At 54.7% G+C, this 25,551-nt stretch overlaps 1 protein-coding gene across 11 annotated transcripts; it reads right to left on the bottom strand.

The window, feature by feature from the left end:
• Positions 1-209: 209 nt before the first annotated feature.
• LHX6 (LIM homeobox 6) lies at positions 210-24,648 on the bottom strand. Of its 11 annotated transcripts, none has more exons than XM_037022261.2 (11): positions 24,376-24,648; positions 23,171-23,323; positions 22,598-22,780; positions 22,131-22,252; positions 13,248-13,468; positions 10,535-10,635; positions 10,224-10,319; positions 9,836-10,010; positions 6,781-6,884; positions 2,547-2,599; positions 210-2,410 (listed from the first exon to the last, which is right to left on the bottom strand). In XM_037022261.2, the coding sequence occupies exons 1-11, from the start codon at positions 24,457-24,459 to the stop codon at positions 2,155-2,157; spliced, it is 1,548 nt and encodes a 515-aa protein (XP_036878156.2). In that variant the 5' UTR covers positions 24,460-24,648; the 3' UTR covers positions 210-2,154. The 11 variants fall into 11 exon arrangements, with proteins under 11 accessions (XP_036878156.2, XP_036878157.2, XP_036878158.2 ...); XM_037022262.2 differs by having other exon boundaries at positions 23,171-23,242; XM_037022263.2 differs by lacking the exon at positions 24,376-24,648 and adding an exon at positions 23,561-24,249 and having other exon boundaries at positions 23,171-23,242.
• Positions 24,649-25,551: the final 903 nt, after the last annotated feature.

Here is a 25,551-nt window from a genome sequence, read left to right as displayed (position 1 = left end):
ACCAGGCTGAGAGCTCCTGGAGTGCAGAGTTATCAGCTGGGCCCTTCCCTGAGCCTGCAGAGCCAGACAGGGCCCCGCAGACAGCAGAGGACAGCAGCCTGCCTGATTCCCTGGGAAGCAGTACCAATTTTCCAGGAAGGGACATGGCACTGTCTAGCATCTTGGATGCTCTGGGTGCGCCCGATCCCTTAACCAGAGAGCAGGAAAGAAATGGAATCCCATCGAGTTCTGGATTTAAGTGCCAGCACTTCCACTTGCATTAACTTTATTTATTACACAAATAGGACATTTACAAAGCACAACATGAAAGGTATGTAACAAAACAGACATTGGTTTTACAAAAAAGTGCTTACAATTTTTTTTTCCATGTGTTTTCCCCTTTTGTATTTAAATAAATAGTCATGATGGCCTGTGCTTTCCCAGGCTGCTCTAACAGGCTAGTGGAGACATGTCTGAACTGCAACATGCTATGACCACATGATCCACGCAAGGAACAGACCCCAGGCAGGGGAGATTCAAGGCAGAGTGGGTACTGGGTGGCCCTGGGTAGAGTTCAGCTGGCCATTTTACCACATGGTTGTGCTTGAGGCTCCAATCAACAGGAGCAAAATGAAAGAAAAGATTAGAGCTCCCAATCACCAGGGATCAGGCCCAAGCACCGGAAGAGGGCCGGTGCACCTTATTCACTGGATGAGTTCTGAACCGAGCTGCACTCACCATGTTTGGAGTGGTGCCTTCTCTTTGCCCTGAGTCAGCTGGAACCATCTTTGGAAGGGACAGTGAGCAGTTTCCTTTCTTGTGCTGCTCCTGTGCCTAGCCCTCCTCCAGGTCCCAGAACAAGAATGGCAGATAGATTTTCATTTTAAGTGCCAACTTCAAGCATTGGGATTCTGAAACCTTATTCAGACTCAGTGAGATAGAGAGTGCTACAATCGACTAGTGATGCCTACCATGGGTATAAGAAGGGGCAGCAGATACATATGTACCATGAACTTGCTTCCCAGGCCTAGAGTCTCCTTCCAAAAGCAACATATCAGGTTAACAGAAGCTGGAAGGAGGACTTGGGCTAAACATGCCTATGAGCAGCCTCTAGTGGGAAATTCATCAGGACACCAAGTAACTCTAAAATTACAGGATAAGCTTGGGACAAATGGGTGTCCCCTGAAAACATAAATCATGGTCTTGTATAGCCCGAGCCCTTTTGTTTGGGGTGAAGAGTTGCAGCAGGATAGGGTGGATGTGAGCACAGCTGTGTCTGGCCCTCATTCTCAGGAGTGGGTGGGGCTGGCTCTGGGCAGGGCTGGTGGGGAAGCCCAGAAGTCCCAGCTGGAATCCTGGGCATGGCACACTCACCTAGGCAGTGGGCACTCTCTCTATGCAGAGATGGGTCCTGAATGAAAAATCTGACTGCCACTTCCCTGGGCTCGGTTCCCCAGCTGCCCATGCGTGGTCCACACCAAAGAGGACAGGGCCCAAGCACCCCATCAGGAGTCAATAAGCAGAAAATTGAGATCTCCCAATTCCACATGCCCAAACATTCAGAAATGTCACCACACAGATCAAACTCCATCTCTGCTATGTCTCCTGTATATGTGCTGGATAGGTAGGCATAGGGAGTCCCTCAACATACCAAGTTTTCTCTTTCCTCTCCTTAAAATGGCAAATGCCTCTCCCAATTCAAAGTGCCACGTTCTTCTCCTTGATCTCCAAACCAAAGGGGGTCTTTGTCCTCCCCCACAGCCCCTGCCCATCCCTCTACCTCTTGGTCTGGGCAGGCCTCCATCTCTGCCCTATTGGGCCTCTCAGAGTTGGTCAGCGTCTCTCTCTGAATTAACATGACATAGCCAGACAGATGGAAATGATAAAATTAGAACATAGCTTTCCTTTGGGGACATCCCACAAACACTGTAGAGTTTTCCAGACAAAAGCAACAGAGTGGATAACATTGGGGGTTGTCAGCTATTCAGAATTCAGAGATGGTTCAGGAAGTAGTAAATAAAGGCCAATATGGGAGGACAGAAAACCTGTAAATTAGAAGGCTGTTGGCGTCGCACCAATTCAATTTGGCCTTTTGCTATTGTAATTGGCTTAAGTCGAAGATGACTCCTGTTTAAACGGAAAAACGGGCTGTTGTTTTCGCCCTGATTCCAAATTTCAGGGAGCTCTGCCTTCCAAGAGGAGCACTACATGGTGCTCCTGGTGGGTTCTGGTTCTCTGCAGGAGGGGGGACAGCCAGGCCCAGGGACCCAGCTGGTGGTGGCAGGTAGGATGGCAGACGAGGGGCAGATGCAGAGCAGATGGGTCCCTGGCAACAGCTCGGACACTGGATGTCAGCGGCTGAGGGGCAGCTGGGGGGTGCCCATGGACAGATGCGGAAGTGATGGCAGCGTTAATACTGGAAAAGGATGACCTGCAAGAGGAAAGCGGGGAGGTGGCTGAGTGGGGGCCTGCCCCACCCGGCAGCCCCCCAGAGGTCCTCAAAGGCATGGAGAATGAGGGTGGCTCAGGGCCCAGATCTGGGTTCAAATCCTGGCTCTGTCACTTACTTGCTGTGAGACCTGGGGCAACTCACTTCACCTCTCTGAGCCTGTTTCCTCATCTGTAAAATGGGGATGACAAAACCTCTCTCTCAGAATGGGGAATATTCAGTGAAAGCCCACATGCACGATTTCATGGAAGCCTCACCTCAACCCCACAAGGGCCCACCATCATCTCCACCTCACAGGGTTGGGCTCACAGAGGAAAATCAGTGGCTGAAATCACACATCCAGGAAGAGGTGCCCCCAGCACGTGGGCCTGGCCCCTGGGCAAACTCTCCTCATTGTTAACACATCGCCTCTGCCTCTTCAAGGCCACTGTGACAGTAGTCCTCGATGCTTACTACACACCAGGTAATGGGCACTTACACCTCACAAAACCCAGAGGCACATGGCCCGGACAGACCAGGAGCCTGCACACAGTGGGTGAGCCGTAAGGGACTATACGCCCCTTTCCCCCTCCCTCTTCCACCTGAAGCACCTGGCTGGCTGCTCATGGCTCCCGACACAGCTAGTTCCCTGAAGCTCAGGTCAGGGATTACTATGGCTGGGCAACGGGATGTGACTTCATAACAAATGTCAGGAGATGTCAAGTGGCCCAGAGACATCAACTGGCCATGGCCATAGGACCCGTCCATTTTATGATCAGGAATGTTAGTTGCCCAGATTGGGTCCCATGAGGAGGAGATGGAGGAGCCAATGGTGGTGATGTCCATAGGAGTAATCATAACCATAACCAACATCTGCGGAGCACTTCCTGTGTCCCCAGCACTGTGCTAGGGTGTTTACATACATTATCACTTGTACTCCCAGCAACGACCTTAGGTGGTGGAACTATTATTGTCCCCACTTTGTGGGTGCAGGAATCGAGGCCCAGAGAGGCTCACTGTATTCCCAGGTCTCACAGTGAGAAGGGGACAGGGTGGGGATGCACAGTCTGCCTCACTCCAGTTCATGCTGCACCCTTGGGCAATGCTCCTCTGGCCTCTGCGATGTCTGGTTTGGGGCTCTTACTAAGAGAAACTCTCTCAAGAGGGATGACTCTGGTAAGACCCTTCCCCTGTGGGCCTCAGTGACAGCTTGGCCCTGATTTCTCAGAAGACTTCCAAGCTCTGAAATTGTGGAGGCAGGGGATGTGACCAGTGAGAAATGTGGTTCTGGAAACTTCCAGGCCTGTGTGGCCAAATGATCATGTGGCAGAGGCAGAGGGTGCTAGCCACGAATGCCCAGAGCGCTGGTCTTGATGGGTGGGTTCAGGGGCCTGCCCCAGGCGGCACTGAGCCTCTGCATAGCTGGGTTACTGGAGCCTGGAGGAGCTTGGCAGAAAGCCCATACAGTCTTGCACCGACCATACACAGCCCACCAGGCCTGATAGCTTTGGCAAGACGTGGACAGAGAAGGTCCCCAGAAAGGAGCTGGCAGGAAGGCCTGGCAGTAAGAAGGCAGAAGGCCATGAAGGAGTGAGGAGACATGTCTCTGCAGAGCTGCTGGATGTGAAATTGGGGACGTGGCCCAGCAAGAAAAAACTCTGGCTCAGAAGCCAAACCCAGGAAACCTACAGCCAAAGCTGCCAGACCCCAGACTGGCTCACCCTTCAGACTGAAGCAGACATAACCACAAGTTTAGCTGAACACCCAAGAGACAAGGGATTGTCTCCAGGCGCTGAGCCCAGCCCTAAGCACTTCCACGCACTACCCCTCCACCACCCTCCATATGATTCCCAAGCCCCTGGCTCAAAGGTCCAGGCCTTTCATTACACGACCACTGTCAGCGTCCCTCACCTCCCTTGGGCCTCACCCATGGTCCTTCACACCCAGGCTCCTCCATGCCTCTGTGCTCTTCCCTCCACAAGGAATGCCCTCCTTCTCATCCCTCTTCTCCATGAGAGCTCGTACTCTCTCTTCTGGGTCCCCGAAGGCCACATTCACTCCTCACTTCAACTTCCCCATCACCCTGTGGTGGAGCCGCCGCCTCCTGCTCTAAGCTCCATGCGCCTGCAGGACAGGGACCATACCAAGCTCGCCTCTGCAGTCCCTGTGCGGGGTCTGACAGGACGAATGCTCTCCCCCCAGAGAGTGCAGCTCCAGGGCAGGAAGCCCTAGGACTGAGGCCAGCCGTCTGCACACTCACTCTGTGAGCCCAGGTCAGGGACTGCTCACCTGAGCCCCAGTTTCTGCAGGTACGAAATAGAGCAATCATAATCCCCCTTCCCAGGGAAGATGTGAGGGGTGAGGTCAGAGAGAGCACCGTGTAAACTGTGAAGTGCTGCACAAAAGGCCATGATCACAGACCTGTCTGGACATCAGAGGCTGACAGCCATGCAGCATCCTGGACAAGCGTGACCCCTCTCTGAGCCTCGGCTTCCTTATCTTTACCATGAGGACGGCCACTCCCACACCTACAAAGTGGCTGGAAGGCATCGATCAGACAAGGAGGGTAAAGTGCCTGCTGTGAACAGTGGAGTTGCTCAGACAACAGCAGCTTTTACTGTGAGAATGACAATCTCAGAGGGGACTTTCTGGGCCGTGCTCAGCCGCCACTGGGATTGGTGGGATTTTGCATTGAGTGCTACCATTTACTTAAACATGTACCTGTCCAATGGGGCTGTCCACACTATATACCTTCCCCCATGGTGCTCAGAACAGAGCCTAGCACACAGTAGGTGCTCAATCAAGAGGCAGAATAAGAGGGGCTTTCCTAGAGGAGTGGCCCCACTCGAGTGCCCATGAGAATCACATGGCTGGGAAGTACACTCCCAGGTCCCCACAACACATCTCCCTGGCAGACTCTAGGGGCGAGGCTAGGGAATCAGCATCTCTACAAGTTTCCCAGGTGCTTCTGGGACACATTAATACTGAATTCTGCTGGATTAGAGGGGCCCTTCCAGCTGGAAGGCCCTGGCCCCCTCTCCCTGGCCCAGCACACCTGCTGACTCCTGGGGCTCCCTGCATCTCTGAGAACTGCAACAGTGGTATTTCTAAAAGAGGCCTCCATTCAATAGAACTGGAAAATATAAAATAAAAGAGTTCTCCAGGCCCCCCACCACCTCAAGGCAAAGTCCATACTCCTCCTCCTGGCAGCCCCAAGGTCTCACCCTACCCTGCTGCCCCGCCACACCCTGCACTGTTCTTCCCAAGCCTCCAAGCCTGCGTGCCAGCATCACTGAATTGTTCAGGGTTCCCTAGAGCTGCGGTGGCTCCTGCCTTCCTCACAGGTGCTGATTCAGCATCCAGGCCTGTGCTCAGACGATGCCTTCCTCCAGGAAGTCTCTTCATACTTCTCCTGAGCTGCTGCACCCCCCACTCCCAGTTCCCTTGGCTGCCCATCACAGTTTGATCACACTGTGTTGTAACTGTTCGGGTGTGTCTCCCCCTCCAGATAGCGGCCTCCTCAGGCCAAGAACCATGCTTTCCTTATCGCTGTGCTCCTGGCAATTGACTCGGGGCCGAGGGACACAGTCAGGACATAGCAAATGTCAGCCGAGTAAGTGAATGAACAAATGCACAGGTTCTCTACAAGCTCTGAGACCTGGAGCTGCCTGTGCCTCAGTTTCTCCCCTTCTAAAATGAGGTGTTGACCTAGGGTTGTGGCTCTCAAGGCTAACTGAGAGATGTCACAGAGCTGAAAGGGAGGTGGGGGCCCTAGTCCCTCTGCACTTTCCCCCAGAGCAGCTCCATCATCATTCATCTGCATTATGGGTTATGGAAAAAAATAGAGAAAGGGTTCCAGTGCTTAAAAACAAAGCATTCAAGTGCTAGACTGGGTGAAGTCAAAGCATGTTCAGTTCTAATGCTTGAGGATTCCACAAAGGAGGCCCTGCCAGTTGGCCAAGGTCACCTGCTGACCTGCTATCCCAGAGCCTCACCAGCTCAGCATATTCACTCCCAACAGCCAGGAATAAAAGGAGGATGTGGGAGGAACCAGTGAGACAGCAGAAGGCAGGGTGTGTGATATAAGCCTTCCCTGGCATGGCACAGTTTGAGCAAAGTAACTAAATTCACAAATTGAAAAAGAGAAGGCCACTCGTTGGTAGGGGGCTGCAAAGAGGCCTTTGGAGTGGCCAGGCACATAGAATGCACTGGCTCAAGTGACTCCTTGGGGGCACAATGAGGGCCTGTGTATGCTGAACAGAGAGGGTCTGCCACACAGGGACATGAGACCCACTCAGTGACAAGGAATGCTGCCAGGACCCCATTCCTGGCAGATGGTTCTGACCTGCCACACCCAATCCGCCTCCATTTACCTTCTCACCCCGGTTGGAGAGTGGCCCATCCATATCGGCTTTGAGGTGGACGGGGGGCGCGGTGTAAGGCAGCCGGCAGTGCACCTGCCCGCACTGTACCTGACCTGTGGACAAGAGTTTGCCTTGGAGCCCATCCCCCAGACTGCATGCAGGATCCCACAGGCCCCATGCTCCATAGGCTGGAGCCCCAGGACCACTTTCACATCTGCCACCTAAAGGCTGAGTGGCTTTGATCGAATTTCAATAGGGTTGGTTGCAATGCTCTGTGCAAAAGTACTTATAGTCTATAAGGTGTCATATGGTAACTGTCCAGATTACTGATAAATAAATGTTCATAAATGAATATGTACTGACCATCTCCTACATGCAAGGCTGTACCCCATCTATTAGGATCCTCCCTCAGTGCCTTGTACTTTCTGATCTCCCAGGTTATCACCAAGGCTTTACCCAGTACCTCCTAGAGGATCTGCACTCATGTCCCCGTCTTCACAGTGCTCTCCCTGACCACTCTATTTCAAATTGCAGCCAACACCAGAACCCTACCCCCACCCTCCCTGTCCTCCTTCCCAGTTTTATTTTTCCTCCTTAGCACTTACCATCATCTGACTTACTGTATACTTTCTTTTATTTGATATTATCTGTCTCTGCCAACTAGAATGCAATCTCCAATTTGGGCAGGAATTTTTGTCTGTTTCCTAGATTCTAATCTTTTTGGATTTCTAGTACCTCGAACAAGGCATGGCATCTCGTAGGTACTCTTTAAATATTTGTTGAATGGATCTCTGTACCCTATTCCAAAACTGTGGGGAAAGTCCATTCTTATATCTGACCCAATTCTCATGCTTTATCCTCTTACCACTCCTGTGGAGAACTCCTCTCTCTCCCCTGTACATCATCCTCTTTAGTCACAGGGGAAAAAGCCCTGTACAAAGACTTACCATTAATATGCAACTTGGGACAAGTCATTGTCTTTCTGAGCTACAGTTCCCTCATCTGTAGAATAAAGTGGTTAAGGTTGGGAATTCTTCACCTGGGATGTTCTAGGAGTCCACGGATAGCCTGAGATTACATGGCAAACCATGTGTGTCTGTGCATTTTTCTGGGGTCTGGTTTCAAGCTCTAAAGATTCAGGAAACTCAAGGGTCCTCTGACTTTAGTCAACTGCAAAACAAACTGCTGAGCTGGCCTTCAGTTAGTTGTGCAGCAAAAGGCAGCAAGTCCAAATAACCTTAACATCTCTTGCCCCAAGCTGGGTTCCACTCAAGAGGAAGAGGAAAAGGCACCTCAACTCCTTTCTAGGCAACAAAGACAGATCAGGCTTGGTCAACAGAGTAGGTGGGAAGAGTCCTGGCAGGACTCTGAAGGCCATGGCCCCACTCCCAAGGGGGTCACCTAGAGCCCTTAGCAACTCCACATCAAGAGCCTGCTGGTAGCTCAGACTCCTCGTGGCCAGAGTGTCTTCATCCTTGGTGCCTCTAACATGAACTAGCTGTTCCACAGGATCTGTGCAGCCTGAACATAAGTAATTGTTTAGAAAAGAAAGAGAGAAAAAAGTCCCTCCTACTGAGCAGATGGTTCAGAAACAGAACAGTACAAAGAGACACAGTTTCCCACTGGCAGCCTGGGATGGTGGGCAGGACTCCCTGCTGGGCTGACCAGAACCACCAGCACAAGAGTGGCTAATACTACCCAGCACTTACTAATGCTGGAGACTTCAAGTCCACAACCTCATCTGCTGCTCATGACACTGCTTTGAGATAAGATTTTCTTACTGTCCTCATTTTTACAGATGAGGAGACTGGTAGTCAGGGAAGCTAAGAGGCTTGCCCAATGTCACACAGCTAGTAAGTGGCAGGAACGGGATCTGAAGCCCAACAGTGTGACACCAAAGCCCACACTCATTTGTTAAGGAAAACTGGCTCCCACTAACATACTGTGGACTCTTGGTTTCCTCACCTGTACAATGGGATCTTGATCTCTGAGGTTTAGAAACATGGTTAGTAAAATGTCTGGCATGTTGCAGGGACTCAAAAACAGCAGTGCTCTCCCTAACCTCCCTTCTCTTTCTCTTTCACTTGGAGCCAGAGAAGGAAAGATTTGTGTTTGTGGGTATGTTATGACCACTTCTATTTTTCTGGTCACACCCAGCTTTAGGAAACAATCAATGGAAACAATCTCAAAGGGGAAAGGAAATCTGTGATAATCATCTATTCAGTGGCAGATTCGCTGAATGTTCATCCCCCAGAAATCTACAAGGCTCTGCCTTCTCTCCTCCAGGTTCCTGCTCAAAGGTCACTCCACCAAGACCCCGCTGGCATACTTCCCTCTCTCCTCTAGTAGTTTATCGTCTCTCCACCCACGTCCCACACTGGAATGTGAGCCCCAGGAGCACAAAGCCTTTGGTCTATTGTGTTCTCCATTTGTATCCAAGTGCTGAAGACACACAGGAGGCACTCAAAAATTATTTACTGAATACATGAGTGGATTCTCACAACCCTGTGAGGTAGGTATTATTAAGATCCCAGACAGGGGAGGAAACTGGGATTCAAGGAAGTTAGTTGATTTGCCCATGGCCTTACAGCCCTGGGGACACCTGCCATATCTATCTGCCATCTTCTGCAACCCGAACACACCCATGCCACAATACTTTCTGGGCTAAGGCCTGCCTACATTCAGTTCGTCTGCTGCTGCGCACTTGTCTACCCACTCCTTGTGTCTCCTATCCGTCCTCCCAGGCTCAGCTTGCTGGGAGAGGACATCTCCAGGCACTCCCACAGGGCACCTTTCTTAAAGCATAGCAATTAAAACCACATGCTCATTTATCTGATTGTTGTTCCAAGTTGTGCCTCCAACCAGAATGCTGGCTCCACCAGGGCAACAACTTTAGCCACCTTGTTCTTTCGTAGTCGCCAGGGGCCCTGGTACAGAGTGGGTGCTTGGAAAATATTTTTTGAATAGCTGAATGGCTTGAGTCTACTAAGAGTCCCGCCTCCGCTGAGGCAGAGACGGGGAACTTAACCCCTCTCCCCAGCCCTAAGCCCGAGGGACCACTTACTCTCAATGTAGCCGTGCAGAGTGACCATACGCGCCCGCTCGGGGCTGCTGAACGGGGAGTAGTGGATGTCGTCGGACAGGGCGGAAGGGAGGCGGGACGGCGGCGCCCCGGAGGGCGGCACGGGATGTTGCGGTGTGTGCTTTTTATGTCGCGCCCGGCAGTTTTGAAACCACACCTGAAACGACAGCTTCAGCAGCTTCAGCCTCGCGCATAAGATCGGACGCGCCGCCGGGGTACCCCAAGCGCGACTGCCTCGTAGCCGCCGGGAGAAGGGACGCCACGTGCGCCCGGACCAGCAGCTCTGCAGCCGGCTGCTCAGTCTAGGGCCCGCCCCCAGACCCCCGGGCCCCGCCCCAGACCAGAAGGCCCCGCCCTCCCGCGGCCCCACCTGGATGACCCTCCGGCTGAGGCCCGTCATGTCCGCAAGCTTCTGCAGCGTCTGCGCGTCGGGGTTGTTGTCCTGCGCGAATTGCGCCTGCATAACCTGCCGGGCGCCGCAGGGCGGTGAAGCAGGGGCGCGCGGGTCTCCGAGGTCCCGGCCCAATCAGAGGCTCCGGTCCGGAAACCACGCCCCAAGCGGCTACAGCCCCGCCCGGCCCCCCGCGGGTCCGGGCGAGGGGGCAGGGCCAGAAGGCCCTCTAGGCCACGCCCACTCCTAGGCCACGCCCAAACCCGGCCTTTCGCGGCCTGCCCGGGTACCTGCAACTGCTCTGCGGTGAAGGACGTCCGCGCGCGCTTGGCCGGCTTGGGCTGACTGTCCTGTTCGGAGGGCACTGCACCCTCTAGCGTGAGGCCGTTCCCTGGGGGCGACAGAAGTGGCTGACCACGCATCCCCATCTCTTCTAGTAGCATCCTGGAAAGGTTGGGGGTGGGGGGAGCTGGTCCCTGTAAGGGTCAGGAACGGAGCTGGCTGGGAGCAGGGATCCCAGGGTCCTAGTCCCTGAGCTGGGTCTTTGGGGAAGGGGCTTTCACTTTAGAGCATCTGCTTGTACCAGATGCTCCTCTTTCGGTATGTCCTTAATGTCTCAGAGCCCAAAGAACACGCCACATTATCCTCGTTTTATAGGAGGAAACTGAGGCTCAGAGAGAAGCCCCTGCACTTAGTAGTCTGACAGCTGGCTAACTAGCGCCCCAAATTGAGCTCCCTCCTGGCTAAACTGGGGAAATCAAAGGCTGGTGGGCATAGGGTGCAAGCAGGTGATTACGGAAGTGATCCTCATTTTGTAAAAACAATGGAAACATAAAGGTTGGGAGGATGTTACACCAAGGTGTTAGCAGTGGTTACTTCCAAGGAATGTGATTATGGGGGCTCTACTTTCAATATTTCTGTAACTTTTGAGGCTTTTACAACAATCACATGTCACCTTATTTCTCCAAAGTTTAATTTTGTTAGCTGGAGTATATGTTAGCTACTCTCTTTCCACTTATATTACTTTTACAATTACACTAAATATGTTCCCATTTTATTCTTTAATATCTCGTTTATCTAAATACAAAAGTAATACATGCTCCTTATCAAAAACTCAGAATATTCAGATAAGCACAAAGAAGAAAATAAAATCACTCATAATTCCACCGCTATTCACAATGTGTTGATTTTTCTTTAATTAGAAAATAAAGTTGAGGGGAAAAAAAACACTCCAAAGTACAGAAAAAATCTGCTAAGATATATACACTAAAATATGAGAGGTGGCGGCCTTTAGGGTTATCTTTATTTTCTTCTTTTTGCTTAACCATCTTTGCTTAATTTTCATAAGGGATGTGTGTTTTTAAGTTTAGAAAGTAAAACAGTAGTCAAAACTTAGGGCTGGTCAGTAAAGGAGATATGAAGCCCCAAGCCTTCAAGGTTCCCTGCATGATAGGAGTCTGGGGTCAGGCCTGGCTCTGAGAGCTGGAGTGTAAATGTCAAGGCTGTGGCTGGGGGTGGTCCTGATTAGTCCTGGTGCAGAAGGAGCCTGGGGTCACTGATGAGCCATGGGTAAAGGGAAGCTCTGATTCCTGGGATTCCATCCCAGCTCCACTGCTGGCTCACCCACCACTACAGTTAACTAACTAGCACCCTAGCTTCACTTGCTCCCCACCTAGGCCCGCTTAGCCCCCACCCTAGCAGGAAAAAGTGATGGCCTTGGTATGGCCATGGCCAGGAACACCGTGGAGATTCCTGACTAGTCTCCAGGCTGGAAATGAGGCACGGTGGTTCATACATCCTGTCCAGAATGAGACAGACACCTTGTGTATTAATGTCCCCTGGGAGAGCTGGCAGGACAAGGATTTGTGCCTTTTTTTTTTCAATGGGAAATGAAACTCTCGTATAGGCAGGCAGCCACATCCAAGCAGCCTCCCCTGCTTAGTGAGGTCTGATTAGGAGGCCCTGGAACTAGGGAATGGGGTGGTATGGTATCATGGTTAAGAGCCTGGGTTTTGGAGTCAGACAGACCTACTAGTATGTAACCTTTGGCAAGTCACATACTGCAAATAACTGCCTGCTTCCTCACCTGTAAAATGGGGATACACCAGCTACTTCCTAGGGCTCTTCTAAGGATTACATAAAACAATCTACCCTACGGAGAAGTTAGCTTCCACAGACCCAAAAAGGGGAATTACAGAAAGGATCCCTGCGGCTTCCCACATTCCAGCCTCCACGCCCCCTTCCAGCCCCCAACCCACCTGTGACTTGGCCCTCACAATCCCTGGAAGACCTGGACCCTGTCCCTGGGCCTCTGTGTCTTGGGGAATCACAGTATCAGAGCCAGAAGAGATTTAGGGACCATTTTAGTCCACCATCCGTCTTGCACAGATAGGGAGAGTGAGGCCCAAAGAAGAAAGGAAACTTCCTATGTCCCCACACATGCCAGAAGGAAAACTGGAGCTCAGGTCTCCAGACTCAAATGCCTTTCTCCCTGCAGGCCAGGATGAAACCCCCAACCCCAAACCTTTGGCTTGGAGCTGCTGTGATGGGAGTTGGGAGAATAGGGTCCTGTCATCTCTTCAGGATTGGCCCATGCTTGGTTCCAGGCAGCTACAGTGGATGGGCCCTCAGGCCAACCAGAGCAGTCTGAAGGGGGGGCGGGCTACCCCAGTATGAGAAGCATCTCTAGAGCTCACTGAGTGCCTCCTGGCCTTATAACACATGGACTCATCTATCTTTGAGAAGGTGTCCTATCACAGCTCCATCTTACAGGTATAGCTGCAGAGAGGGGCAGTGACTTCTGACTCCCAAGCCACTGGTGGAGCCAGAAGTGCGTGCTCTGTGCACAGCCCCCACTGCTCTGCGTCCAGATGATAAAGGCAACACCTATCCCTTCCTGGAGTGCTGGGTTTGTGGTGGCAGGGGATGGGGGTCTGGTGGGTGGACGTGGGAGAGGGCTGGGGGCAGAGGTATGGCAAGTTGCGGGGTGGGGTGGTTGGGTACCGTTCTCGGCGGCCCGCTTGAGGTTCTCAATCATGGTGTCGTAGTGGATGCGGCAAAGCACCTTCTCTTCCACCAAGCCAAACTCCTCACCCGTGGACAGCTGGCGTTTACATGAAAAGCAGGCGAAACAGGCCAGATGGTAGGCGTTGCCGCGTGCCCGCCGCACCCAGTCACTGGCGTAGATCTGCCGGCCACACCGCGCACACTTGGTCCCAAATCGGCTGTGGGACATCACGACAAAAAGGGGGTGGCGAGGTTCAGACAGGCCACTCCTCCCCTCCAAATCCCAGTGGCCAGCCAGTGCCCAGGCTCCTGGCCTCAGGACTTTTCCTAGCCCACGAATTTCCCATCGCCTGGATCCACCCACTCTCACCTCCCTGCAGACAAGTCCCACCTAGAAGGTGAGCTGGTGGGTGGTTTTTATTTTATTCTGGGTGCTTTTCTGAGTTTTTCTAATTTTCTACAATGATCACTTACATTTGTAAATAACATTAATCTGCTCATTAAAATATATTGTGTTAGGGAAAATACAATAATAGTAACAATACTAGGTGAATTTTTTAGCACTTAACCACGTGCGCAGCTAGATTCTAAATGTTTTATATTTATTCATTTTGGAGATGTGGAAAATGGAGACCAAAGAGGTAAAGAAATTTGCACAAGGTCACACAGCTTGCAAGGACAGAAACCGGGATGAATGAACTGTACCCCAGCTGTAGAGAAGCTCCAAGTTTCTTGGAAGTAAAGACAGATATGAACTCACTGGCTTTGTGCCCCTGAGCAAACTGTTTAGTCCCTCTGAGTTCTCAGTTTCCTCACCCTGAGCTGAATGAGATGACAACAGGAATGACCACTCTTATTTGCTTAAAACGTGCTTTGCAGTCTCTTAAGTATCTACTAGTCTCAGACTCTGGAGCTCCGTGAAATTCTGAAAGTCAATCTAAAAAAGATTTTTTAAAAGCCCCCTCTCTATAAACCCTCCTAGATTCTGCTGCTTCCCCCTCTCCCTCCCACATTATAGTCCAGCCCTTTGCATGTGGCTGCCTTCTCCACCAGCCTGGGAGCCCGTCCAGGAAGCTGCAGTCTCGTTTGCCTGTCCCAGAAGTCAGCCCAAGGCCTTACCCCTGAGCACCAGGGAAGGTTTGTTCTTTAAGTGGATGTTCTTTAAGACACTCACCCAGTGACCCTGTCCCAACCCTCTGAGACTCAGTTTCCTCTGGTGCACAGTCTGTTTCAGAGAACGGTGCGACCACTCATCTAGGCCCCCAGACTGAGAAACCTAAAGCTACACCCCTCACTCTCCTCAACCCTGCGTCCAGCCAACCATCAGGTGCTGTTGGCTCCTAAGTAGCTCTGGGACCCCGTGTGCCCCTCTCCATTGCCACTGCTGCCCATCTTGTCCACGCTCCCCTCCTGCACCCCTCACTGCCAGTCTCTGACCTGGCCTCTCTCCAGTGCCACCCCTGCCAACTGATTCTCCATATAGTGACCGCAGCACAGCTTCCCACATGCATGATGAATCCTGTCCTGCTCTGCTGAGAATCCTTTGGTGTCTCCAATTTACCCTCAGGATCTGGTCCAAATCCTTAGAGTTTACACGGCCCAGCAGACCGTATCATCTCAGGCTCATCTGCCCCTAATCATCCTCAAGATCCCCCACCACACATCCACAGGTAAGTCCCAGTTAGCCACAAAGGTCCATCCCAGGTCTTTATGGCCCCCTTGGGAGAACTTTCCAGTCCCGGCCTTTGCACAGGCTATTCACTCCTCCTACACGCCCTCCCTCTCTGCAGCAATCACACCGGTGTGTAAATGCCAGATCCCCTGCTCTCCCTTCCACCCCTGGCACTCCTGGGAGAGGGCCCAGAAGATTCGCCTCTGTGTCCCTAGGGCCTGCACACTTCCACCCAAAGGAACATTCAGAAATGCCTGTGTGTTGAGGAACCAACCCAGCAAATTCTCTCTGATCACAGCCTCGCCTGCCTTGGCAACTGTCAGTTGAATAAACGGTCTTGGGTTGCACTGAGTGCGGGAGCGCTGAGCCCCAGGCCAGTCCAGGCTCCCACAAGTCACTGTCTCGGACCAGGAGCTCAAGGGGACACAGTCGCTGGCGGCGAGGTTGGCCCAGGCCAGGTTATGCGCCTTTGCCGGGTCAACCGCCCGCTAAACAGGGGCGGCTCCCGACCTCGGAAACTCGGTTTCTCCGAGGGAGAGTCCGGTACGGCCCGGACTGCCTATCCCAGACTACTCCTTTTGTGGGGCCAACCCCGGGTTCCGCTGATCCGCTGGAAGTAGCAGGATTGGGAGCACTTTCTAGCCTCCGAGAGAAGGGAGCGCCCAGCCGCGTGAAGTCAGGCCTGCGGTCTCAGATCTCTGGGTGCAACACCTTCATTGCACCCCCTCAGTTTCTCCGAAACTGCGTGAGGTGGACACTGTGTCACCCATTTTGCACACGTGGAATCAGAGGTTCAGAAGAACGGGCAACTGACTTGCCCAAGACCACAAAGAGCGTGGGGCCAGGGTTGAGGTCCGCTACGGAATGCAAAAAGGACCTAGAGAACCTGCGGAAGCAGCCAGACCGCAGATGAGAAGAGCTGGATCCTGTCTACGAATAGGAGGGACCTGGTCTGACCCCGTCGCGTCCCCACCCCAAGCCGCGTGTCCTGGAAAGTCGCGTGCGTAGGACCTGGGTCCCGCGGATTTGGGCAGGCGGGGAGTGCTTTCCCAGAGAGTGGGGAGAGCCCGCCAAGGGAAGGTCCCGGCAGCAGAGGCCAGGCAAGAGACGCTGCGTCTCCCGCTCTTGGTCTCCGTGCGCCGTCGGCGCTGCGCTGTGCCCGAGTGTAGGATCCCAGGTCCTCCAGCTTGGCTGTGCGGGATTCCTTGTTCTCCGCCATGTACGCGTGCACGACACCCTGCGCGCCCCTTATCTTCCTGCTCCCCGATCTGCTATCCCCGGGCGCGCTCTGCGCCTACAGTGGCTGCTCGCAGGGCGCCATCCTCTTTGCTCCGCGGCTAGCGCCGCGAAGGCTCTCTCAACAGCCTCCTTCCTCTCCGCATGTCACCCCAAATGCCAGGAACTGTCCCCAACCCTAGGATCTTCCCGTGCTCTCGGGGGCTACGCCCAGTTCACGAAATCATTCACGAGCTGGATTCCTGGGTGGGAGTGGGGAGTCTTTATGCAGTTTTGAATGCGTTGCAGGCCGTCCTGAAGCGTGTCCGCCACCCAGGGCAGGAACCGGTGGCACAAACAAGGGGCACAGGGAGGCTCACAGTTGAAGCCTCTGACAAACCGACAAACTCCTTTCCAGGCGGGCTGCGAGGCCCTAACTACCGGATTCCGGAAGCAGCGAAATCGACCGCGGAGACAACGAAACTTCAAGAAAGGAGTATTTGCCAATTGCGAAGGGAGTGTCACAGGGATCGGGGGGCGCGGCTAGTGACCCTGCCACCCTCAGCACAGGCTCGCGGGTCCCTGGGCCCCGCGCACGTCGTGGGGCAAGGGCGCAAAGGACAAGGGGTTTGGGGATGGAGAGGTGTCCGACACATACTGCGCTTCCTGGCAACTGCTGAAAGGAGTAGGGTGGGTAGCTTGCACCTCCTTGCCCTCTATCCCCTGCGCAGGAAGCAGAGATATCTGGGTACTCGCGGTTGTGGGAAAGGAGCTTGTGCGCCTTTGACCAAGTCAGTTTCCCCTAGGTACCGATAGGCGCTCGGTAATTCGTTCTTGAATGAATGAGCCTCAACGAAGGAGCCCATCCTAATTTCACTGTGATCCATTCTCCCATTATTAGGCTACCCGTGTTCTGCATGAAAGAACCGAAGCTCAGAGTGGGAAGGCCAATGTCGGCTGCGAAGCTAATGAACCACGGCGCTGAAACCAGACCAGAGTTCACTCGTTTTGCGTTCAGGACGCTCACTTGATGGCCTTAGAGAGATTCTTTGAGACAAACAAGGGAGTCGGTGGTGGAGCCCTTCCTATCCCTTCTGCTGCTGTCCCTTTTAGGCAAACCCTTAGGAGAAGCCAGAAAAAAAACAGAACCAGCAATTAAGAGGTTAAAACGCCCCGCGCCTCGGAGGTCTTGGCCCGAGGCCCCTCCTCCGATCTTCTCTCTCCGCTCCCGCAACATCTGTCCCCCAACAGCTGGCAGCCGCTGGGCTGCTCCGTGCCGCGGTGGGGGGCCGCTTCCCAGCTCTGAGTCTCCCTGGGGACCCTCACTCTGGGGGAGGGGTGGGGTTCTCCCGCTGGAGCCCGTGGTTGGAGTTTGGGCTCTAGGAGCAAGGCTGGAGAAGGCTGGGGGGCTTGCCTGAAGTCACGTGGCCCAAACTGGGGACTGGAACTTCAGCTGGCAGCCCTGCAGCCCAGCCCAGGGTACTCTCTGAACCCCACCTCCATAAAGGCCAGGAGCACTAGTTAACCCTTTACTCCCCATGGCCATGGTCAAGAGGAAGAGGGCCAGGGACTACAGTGACCTGATCAGGGCAAAGTTGATTGAGTCAAGGCATCTGAGGAGGTCACTCCTGCCCTACTGATCCCAGGGCCCACCCAAGGAGGGTCACACAGCAGAGCACACACTCAAACTGGGCAGGATTCTTCGTGCTAGCAGAGAGGGGTCTTTGCTGCTTCACAGGCCCCCTTCTTGAGAGAAGGGCTGTTGACGTATCTCACCTACAGAAGAAGAGTATTGAATGTTTAGACAGAAGGATAGCAGAGTCAGGTAGCCATGGGGCTTATCTAGTTTCTACCACTTATTAGCCATGTGACCTCACCTCTCAGGGCCCCAGTTTCCCACTCCTATCATGTGGGGATTGTGAGAGTATCATAATCATAGGGTGGACCTGAGGATTCAATGAGATAAAGCAAGGAAAGGGTTAACACAGTTCCTGGCTTATAGTCTGATGACCAGTGTCCTCATCCCTGCCCAGCCCCTCTTCCACTCTCTTCTCTCTGGCTGTGACCTGCGTTGGTCTCTTTCCATTATCCCAGGACACCAGTCTCCCCAGCAATACAATGAGCATGGTGCTCCTGGAGGCCAAGGGAGCCAGAGGGATGCTGCAGATGGGTCCATGCCCTGACTGGGGGCGGCAGCTGCAGGCTGGTGGGCGGAAGGAAGCTGTCTGAAGTTGTGGTTGCTGCGGACAGTGAAGATATGAATGCCCCACAAAGGGACACTATTCTGTTCCCCAGGATTTTTCTTCACTTCTTAGAAGAAAATATAAAGAAGAATGGTCTTAACAAAAAAAGGTGAAGATATTAAAACAATATATTTCTGGCGGTAATTTTTTCCAGCTAGGTCAGGGAGTGAGGTAAGGTGGAATCTGGCTAAACCCACGGGACTGATGAGGTCCCTGTTTGGAGCGAGAGTTGGAGAGACTGAGGCAGAGACGTCCAGCCAGTAACCTTGCCCAGGGCACAGAACCAGTGGAAAAGCCATCCCTCCCAACCACCCAAATGAGCTAGGGGCAGCACGGGACCTGGGACTCCCCCCATGCTCTGCAGCCTACCTGCCTAGTGAGCTTCGAGGGCCTTCCTAACCTCTAACTTCTGGAACCTACCAAGGGGGACAGAAGGAGGGTCTATAGGATGGTGTCAAGGAGGGGCGAGATGGAAGATGGAAACAAGGGAAACCCATCCCTGAGCTATAAGACCAGAGGCCAGAGGGCTGTGGGAGCCCCCAAGCCCCCTTCTTCATGGGGTCTTTGTCCCACCTTCCCTCAGTGTTGTAAGAGCTTGGCCTCTCTTTGGGCAGAGTGCTCCAGTACATGTCCCACCAGACCCTTGACCCTGGGATTCAGGAAACAGAGGGCCAGAAAATCTCAGCACATGGCCCTTTCTGAGTCCCAGCTCTTGAGACGGAAACACTGCCTCCCACGCCACTCACTACTCATGCTTTTCTCCAGGAACGTCGCCCTTCCAGCAGCCACCCAGAGCTCTGGGCTGCTGCTCAGAACAGACAATAGTCCCCGCCTGGCGCTCCGCCGGCTTGTTCTTTCCCTTTTTGTGGGTTTTATTATTTTTGTTACAGGTGGGGCTACCAGGAATGGGCTGTGCCTGCAGGGAGACCTGACTCCAGGAGGAGTGATCAGAGGAGCCACAGTTCTTCCCACCACCTGGGGAAAGGGAACTTTTATTCCCTCCATTTTCTTAAATGAAAATCTGTTTTAGTTTTGCTGTTGGGACTCTTCTCACTGGGGAAGGATTGGTGCTCAGGACCTGCAGCCCAGAAATGGCCCAGCCCCTTGCCTCCAGGCAGGCCCTGCTCCTCAAACTGCCTGAGAAAACGCCACCAGAGGATTGTACCCAGCAACCCCATGCCAATGGTGACAATGGTGATAACGAGGCACACACAGGACCTGCAATTTAGGGAACCTCTACTGAGCCTTCCTCTGTTCACGGGCCTCCTGAGCAGCTCAGAGAGACAACCCTGGAAGTAGGGCACTGAGGGCAGAGGAACACATTGACTTGTTCAGGGTCACACAGTTTCTGCCTCTCCCCAACAAGAGCTACGTCTCCACCCCACTGCAGTGAGGAGAGGTCTGTGGGTGCAGTGCAGACTCTGAACAGTGAGGACAAGATCTAAGTGTTGACTGATCCTTGCAGGTCTAGTAAAACCACCTTCAAGGAGGCTCAGTCCAACCTGGGCATGATGTGGGGCTGGAGAAGCAGTGAGGAATTTGGGCAAATGGCTCATGGGGCTGCCAGGTCTGTGGTCACAAGGAGGGCTGGGAGTGGGGTGCAGCCCTGTCTTACTCTGCAGGAGGAGGCTGAGATATCCTGCTGGATTCCCCAGACTGGAGCCTGTCCCTAGCCAGCTGCTGGTGAGCCCAAGAAGCCCAGAAACAACAGCTGGCAAGGTTTTCTTTTGTTCTTTCTTTCTTTTTTTTACCAACTGGAGTCAGGCCTAGAACAGGGAGGTTGGTAGACAAGGTCTCTAACCTCCATTTCCTGCCCTGGCCAGCCAATCGGCAGATGGGACAGTGAGAGCAGATACCACACTCTGGCTACACACCACACAATGACAAACCCCTCTGACATACACACATGCAGCAGTCCACATCCACAAACCCACAAATGCACTCACATCACACCCTTGAACTCCTCAGCGTCTGAGTGAAGGCCTTAAGCAGAAATACACCCTGAGGTGGTTGTGGGGGGAGGTGAGGAAAATGTCAGGATTTCAGAATCCTTACTCTATTACCTCTAGATCCCTCCTGGATGTAATTTTGTCCTGACCACCTTGCACACACACACACACAGTCCCAACATCCACATGTAGATACACTCGATGCTCACACATAAACTAAAACACAAATGCTTGTCATACAGGAACACACACACTGTCACATACCCCAGACCCTGCTTGGTGATGTGTTCCCCCAGAGCCACTGCACAGATCTAGGCCACACACACACACACACACACACACACACACACACACACACACACACACACCTTGCACCTAAGTCCTAGGCCACCTGGCAGAGCCCCCTCTTCCCATGTACACTCCAGCTGCACACTCTCACACCCATACACAAAAGAAGACTTGAACCATGCTTCCTATGACTTCTCCAAAGTAACCTGGTCCCAAATGCTGCGTGCTTCCCCCTAGGCTCATGGTTCTTTCTTCCCAAGTCCCTGGAGACTCAATGCCCAGGTAGGAGGAAGGGCATTGCCTTCCACCGCATTCCATGACCCTCAGGCCATCTTTCTGGAGCAGGGATCTTTCTAGGGAAACTGAAGTCATGACCTCAATGGAGGCAAGGATGGGAAGGAGGTCTGAGGCTTGCTACTGGGAGTAGGTGTATCCACTTCCTGAGAAAGCCCTTGGGAATAGACATCCCTCCCAGGAACCAATCCCACTCTGCCCTTCAGACTCCGTAGGCCCGTGGCCTGGCCTCAGGCCTGGTCCACGCTTCCCGCCATGATCAGGAGGGCAGCAGTTGCACCCCTGACCTCGCAGTGACCTCGACCCTATTACCTGTCGTGCCTGAGCCCCGTTTAGGGAGTGAGGCGCTCCAGGAGCCCTGGCAGGGCGGGAGGATAATTCCGGCATCAGCCAAGAGGCTGCCCTGCCGCTCGGAGAGCGCAGCCAGGGGTGATCTTACCAGGGCTCTGGCGGTGACACCCTGCTCTACTCATTCCTGTCCCTGCAGCCCAAAGCCAGAACATAGAACCAGGAGATGCTGAAGCCGAGGACCTATACTACCAGGGAACTGGGGCTGGAACAGGCGCGTGGGACCCCCGTAGGACCCCAGACTGGTAATGCGACACTTGAGCGACGCGGGGTCTGAGTTGAGGTGAAGCCAGAAACAGAAGTTGGGGCGTAGAAGGAGGTACTTGGATATGGGATCAGCTAGAACTTGGGGCCAGACCAGACTAACCAAGAGCAGAGCCAGGGTGAGAGCCAGGGCAAAGTCTGGTGCCCAGTTCAGCGTCTGGCCCGGGAAAGAGGCCGGCACGGCTGGAGTCGGAGTAGGGCTGGAACCCAGAGCCCCAGCGCACTGGAGACGTGGCCAAATCGCGGCTGGGATCCGAGCGGGTCGGGGCCACAGCCGAGGACGTCAGAGCTCCATCGAGACTCTTGAGATCGAACTGGAGTCTGAGACTCAGGCAGCACCCAGGAGACAGCCAGAGACGCGACCAACACAGAGCGGGCCGCAGGAACCGGAGGCGGATTGCGGGCCGGGACCTGTGCCAGCACAGGCGCGCGGCCTGGAGCTCCTAGTTTGTGGCGCTGAAAGCCGGCGGGCTGGTCCCGCGCGGCGTGCCAGGAGTGCACCCGGAATGGGGCCTCCGGAGCTGGCGACCACGCGCCGCAAAGGCGGCTTCCGCGAGCGCTGCGGCCTGCCTGCGGCGACACTGCTGGCCCAGCGGCCGCAGCCTACCTGAAGTAGTCCATCTTGCAGAAGATTTCCTTGTTCTTGATGTAGCAGCTGTTCTGCTGCCTCAGCGACGTGCGACACACGGAGCACTCGAGGCACCGCACGTGCCAGATGAGGTTGTTGACCTGGGGAGGAGGCGGAGGTTGGGAGCGGCTCAGCGCGGGCCCCTTTTCACGCCCGGCACCGGCCTCCTCGGCCCCATTCGTAGAGAGGTTGGAGCTCTGATGGTACATGTGACTTCCCCACTTTTCTTCCATAACACTGAGGCTCAAGGAGGTAGAAATAAACTCTTCCCATTTTTCAGACGGGAACCCCGGGGCACAGAGATTTTTCCAAAGCAGCGCAGTCAGGCAGCGGCTGAGCCAGGATTCAGAATTTAGTGGCCCTGGGCCGGCGTTGCTTCCCTGCAGTCGTCTGGGCCGCACCCCACACCCCATCAACACACAAGCAACGACCCACCCCTGTCTTACCTTGAGCAGATACCGGTCCAGGATCTCGAGGCCGCAGCTGGAGCAGATGTTCTTGCCGGCGGACGGCACGGAGGAGGCGGCAGAGGGTGGTGAGCAGACAGATGGCGTGCTGGGCGTACAGGGGGAGGCCCGACCCTCCTCCTTGTCCAGAGCGCCTGCCAGAACCTCGACGTCCGACTGAGCCTGCAGTGGGTGAGAGAGGGAGAGCCGCGCGCTGAGCAGAGGGCTGAGCGGGTGCCCAGCGTGGCCGCTGCCTGAGAGACAATTTCGGGGCCCCAGCGCACCAACTGACAACGAAATTTCCGCGGGACGCCGCTCCGTGGACTACAGGACAGGAAGAGAAGGGACTACAGGAGAGGAAGGGACGGCCCCAACTTTTAACACGCTCATCTGGGTGCCCGGAGCAGTCAAAGCCCATATTCCCGGACAGAAAACCAAGGCTCAGATAGGGGCGGCGACGTCACGGAGTACCTCGGAGGATTGGCAGCGGTTCCGGGCCGGAAAGCCGGTCCAGGTCCCCAAAGCCGGGCCACCAGGGGGCCTGGGACCGAAGGCAAGGTCGAACGAACTCACCATGGCGGGCGGCGCGGTCCCTTCAAGGCAGCGGGTGGTCCCTTTGCAGCCGGACCCGGGCTGGGCCATCACCTGGGGGAGGGGGGAGGGAACGCAGGCGGCGGCGGCTGCAGAACTGGCTCCGCGCAGCCTGAGCCCAGCGCCTCCCCGTGCCTGTTATATAAACCGGCGCGGAACAATGAGTCTTAACTTTGTAGTGGGCATTTAAAGCCCTTCCCCACAAAAGCGGTGTCTCTCTAATGAAGCAATTTGAATTTGGATTGGATTTTTTTTCCCCTCTCTCTCCCCCTCTCCCTGCACTTAACCCGTGGCTCTTGAAGTAATCGCTTAGTTCCCTTGCAATCCAAGCCTCTGAGGGGGAAAAAAAACACGCGCACACACACAAACTACCTGCAATTAGAAATTGTCGTGAATGCCCAAGATAAGAGGTAGCCAGAGTGTCAATTCCAACTGTCAATCAGTGAGATCCATCAGGCCGCCCAAAGAATTGCAAATTTGATTTTTTAATGGTAGTAATTAAAAATCGAATTTTTTCTCCCTCCACCCACCCCCCTTCCTCGCTTCCTTCTCCTCCTCTCGACACAAAATGCAAAACGGAGAAAAGAGAGAAAGAAAATAAAAAGGAGATGGAGGCGGGTGGCGTTTGAGGAAAATAAATCCCGAAGCGCACGGGGCATCCGCCCGGCCCAGCGCGCTCGGCGAAATTGATGCGGCGATATTGACACGAATTCAGGCGCCTTTCGAGGGCCAGTCGAAAGGAAACCCGAGCAAAATGGGGGCTAGGTAGGGGGGCGGGCCAAAAAGAGAAAACAGAGGCGTCCACGAGGAGGCAAACACAGCCTCCAGCCGCTCGGCGCGCCCGGGACCGGCCCCGCGTCGGGATTCTCAGCGCTGTGGCGCACAGCCCCCGGCGCCTCGGCGCTATCAGCGCCTATTCAGACGGACAATACCCGCCTCGCCTCCTCTTGATTCGCCTGTGTCTTTGCTAAATCGCTTTTTGAGAAATTCCTCCAACATTTGCATAATGTGTTCCCGCTTTCTGCGACCCCCCCTCGCGCTCGCGCGCGCTCAGACACTCACCCACACTCCCGGGCGCACCCCCGCACCCCTCCTCCCTGCGGCCGCCCGGCCCGGCCCGGCTGCGGCCCGGCCCCTGTCCGACCCTGGCCCGGCCCGCTCCCCCGCTCGCACGCCCGCTCTCTCACCTGGTCGGCGGCGGGGCCGCCCTCGGCCGGCAGCCGGCAGCCCTCGGGCAGCGCCGGGGCGGCGCTCTCATGCTTCCAGTACATGGGCCGGGGAGCAGCGGGCTCAGCGGGCGCGCAGCGCGGGGAGCCGCGCCGAGGGGCGCCACGGCCGCAGCGCGAGCACAGGCTTAGGCCGGAGCTGGAGGAGAGCGGAGGCGCCGGCCCCGCCGCCCCGGGCCCGGCCCCGGCCCCCGCCCCCGCCCCCGGCCCGCGCGCAGCCTCGGCCTCCCTGGCTGCCGCTGCGGCTGCCTCGGAAGAAGGTCCCGACAAACTTGGGAAGGCCCCCGCCCCCTCCTCCGCCGCCGCCTCCCCCTCCTCCTGGTCCTCCTCCCCCTCCAGCTGCGGCGGCGGCCGCCCTGCCGCTGGAGCCCCGCTCAGTTCAAGATGAGTCATGCGTGACCAATCCCCTCCCCGCCGAGGGAAGGCGAGACACACACAGCGCGGCAGCGACCCAGAGACGCGCACGCACAGACGTATAGACACACAGAACTCAGAGCTGCTGACAGACTCGGAGACACGCTGACATACAAAGGCACTGGCGGCGCGAGTACACACAGCTCTCACTACCCGCCCTCCCCTCATGGGCACCACGGCCCACAGGCACAGCCGGGTCGCAGGTACGAGAGGGACCCACCGTCACACCCTGGGCCCACATGGATTCCATTTAATGCCCCACGTTGTACTCTGATGATGCAATCCCACGTCTGCTACATTTGTGTACATACAGACTGATGCAAACGATTTACCTGTTCACATCATTTACACGAGTACATGGCATGCACACATCCTCTTCAGAGCACCTGCACGGATACCTCTGCTCCCTAACAACCCGAGAGTGCCACAGCTCCTAAGGAATGAATCGCACAGGGCTGGCTGAGGAAATAGAGTTACTTGGGGTCAGCATTGTTCCCCTGAATTCTCCTGGGAGGGATTTGCTTGGAACAATCCCTTTCCCCTCAGGATTTGCTGAGCCATCCTCCTCTGAAGCCCATCTCACCTTCTCTAGGGTTCTACCTTAGTGAGAGAGAGAGAGTTAGGGAGGCCCAAGCATGTAGCCGGGAGACACAGCCCCCAAACACACAGACACAAAGCCCTCAAACTCAAAGATTGTGCCTTAAACACACTAACAGCCTACAA

This window comes from Manis javanica, chromosome 2, assembly GCF_040802235.1.
Source record: "Manis javanica isolate MJ-LG chromosome 2, MJ_LKY, whole genome shotgun sequence".
In the NCBI taxonomy this organism is placed as follows: domain Eukaryota; kingdom Metazoa; phylum Chordata; class Mammalia; order Pholidota; family Manidae; genus Manis; species Manis javanica.
Note: the sequence above shows the minus strand (reverse complement) of the source record. Positions and strands in the feature narration are given on the sequence as shown.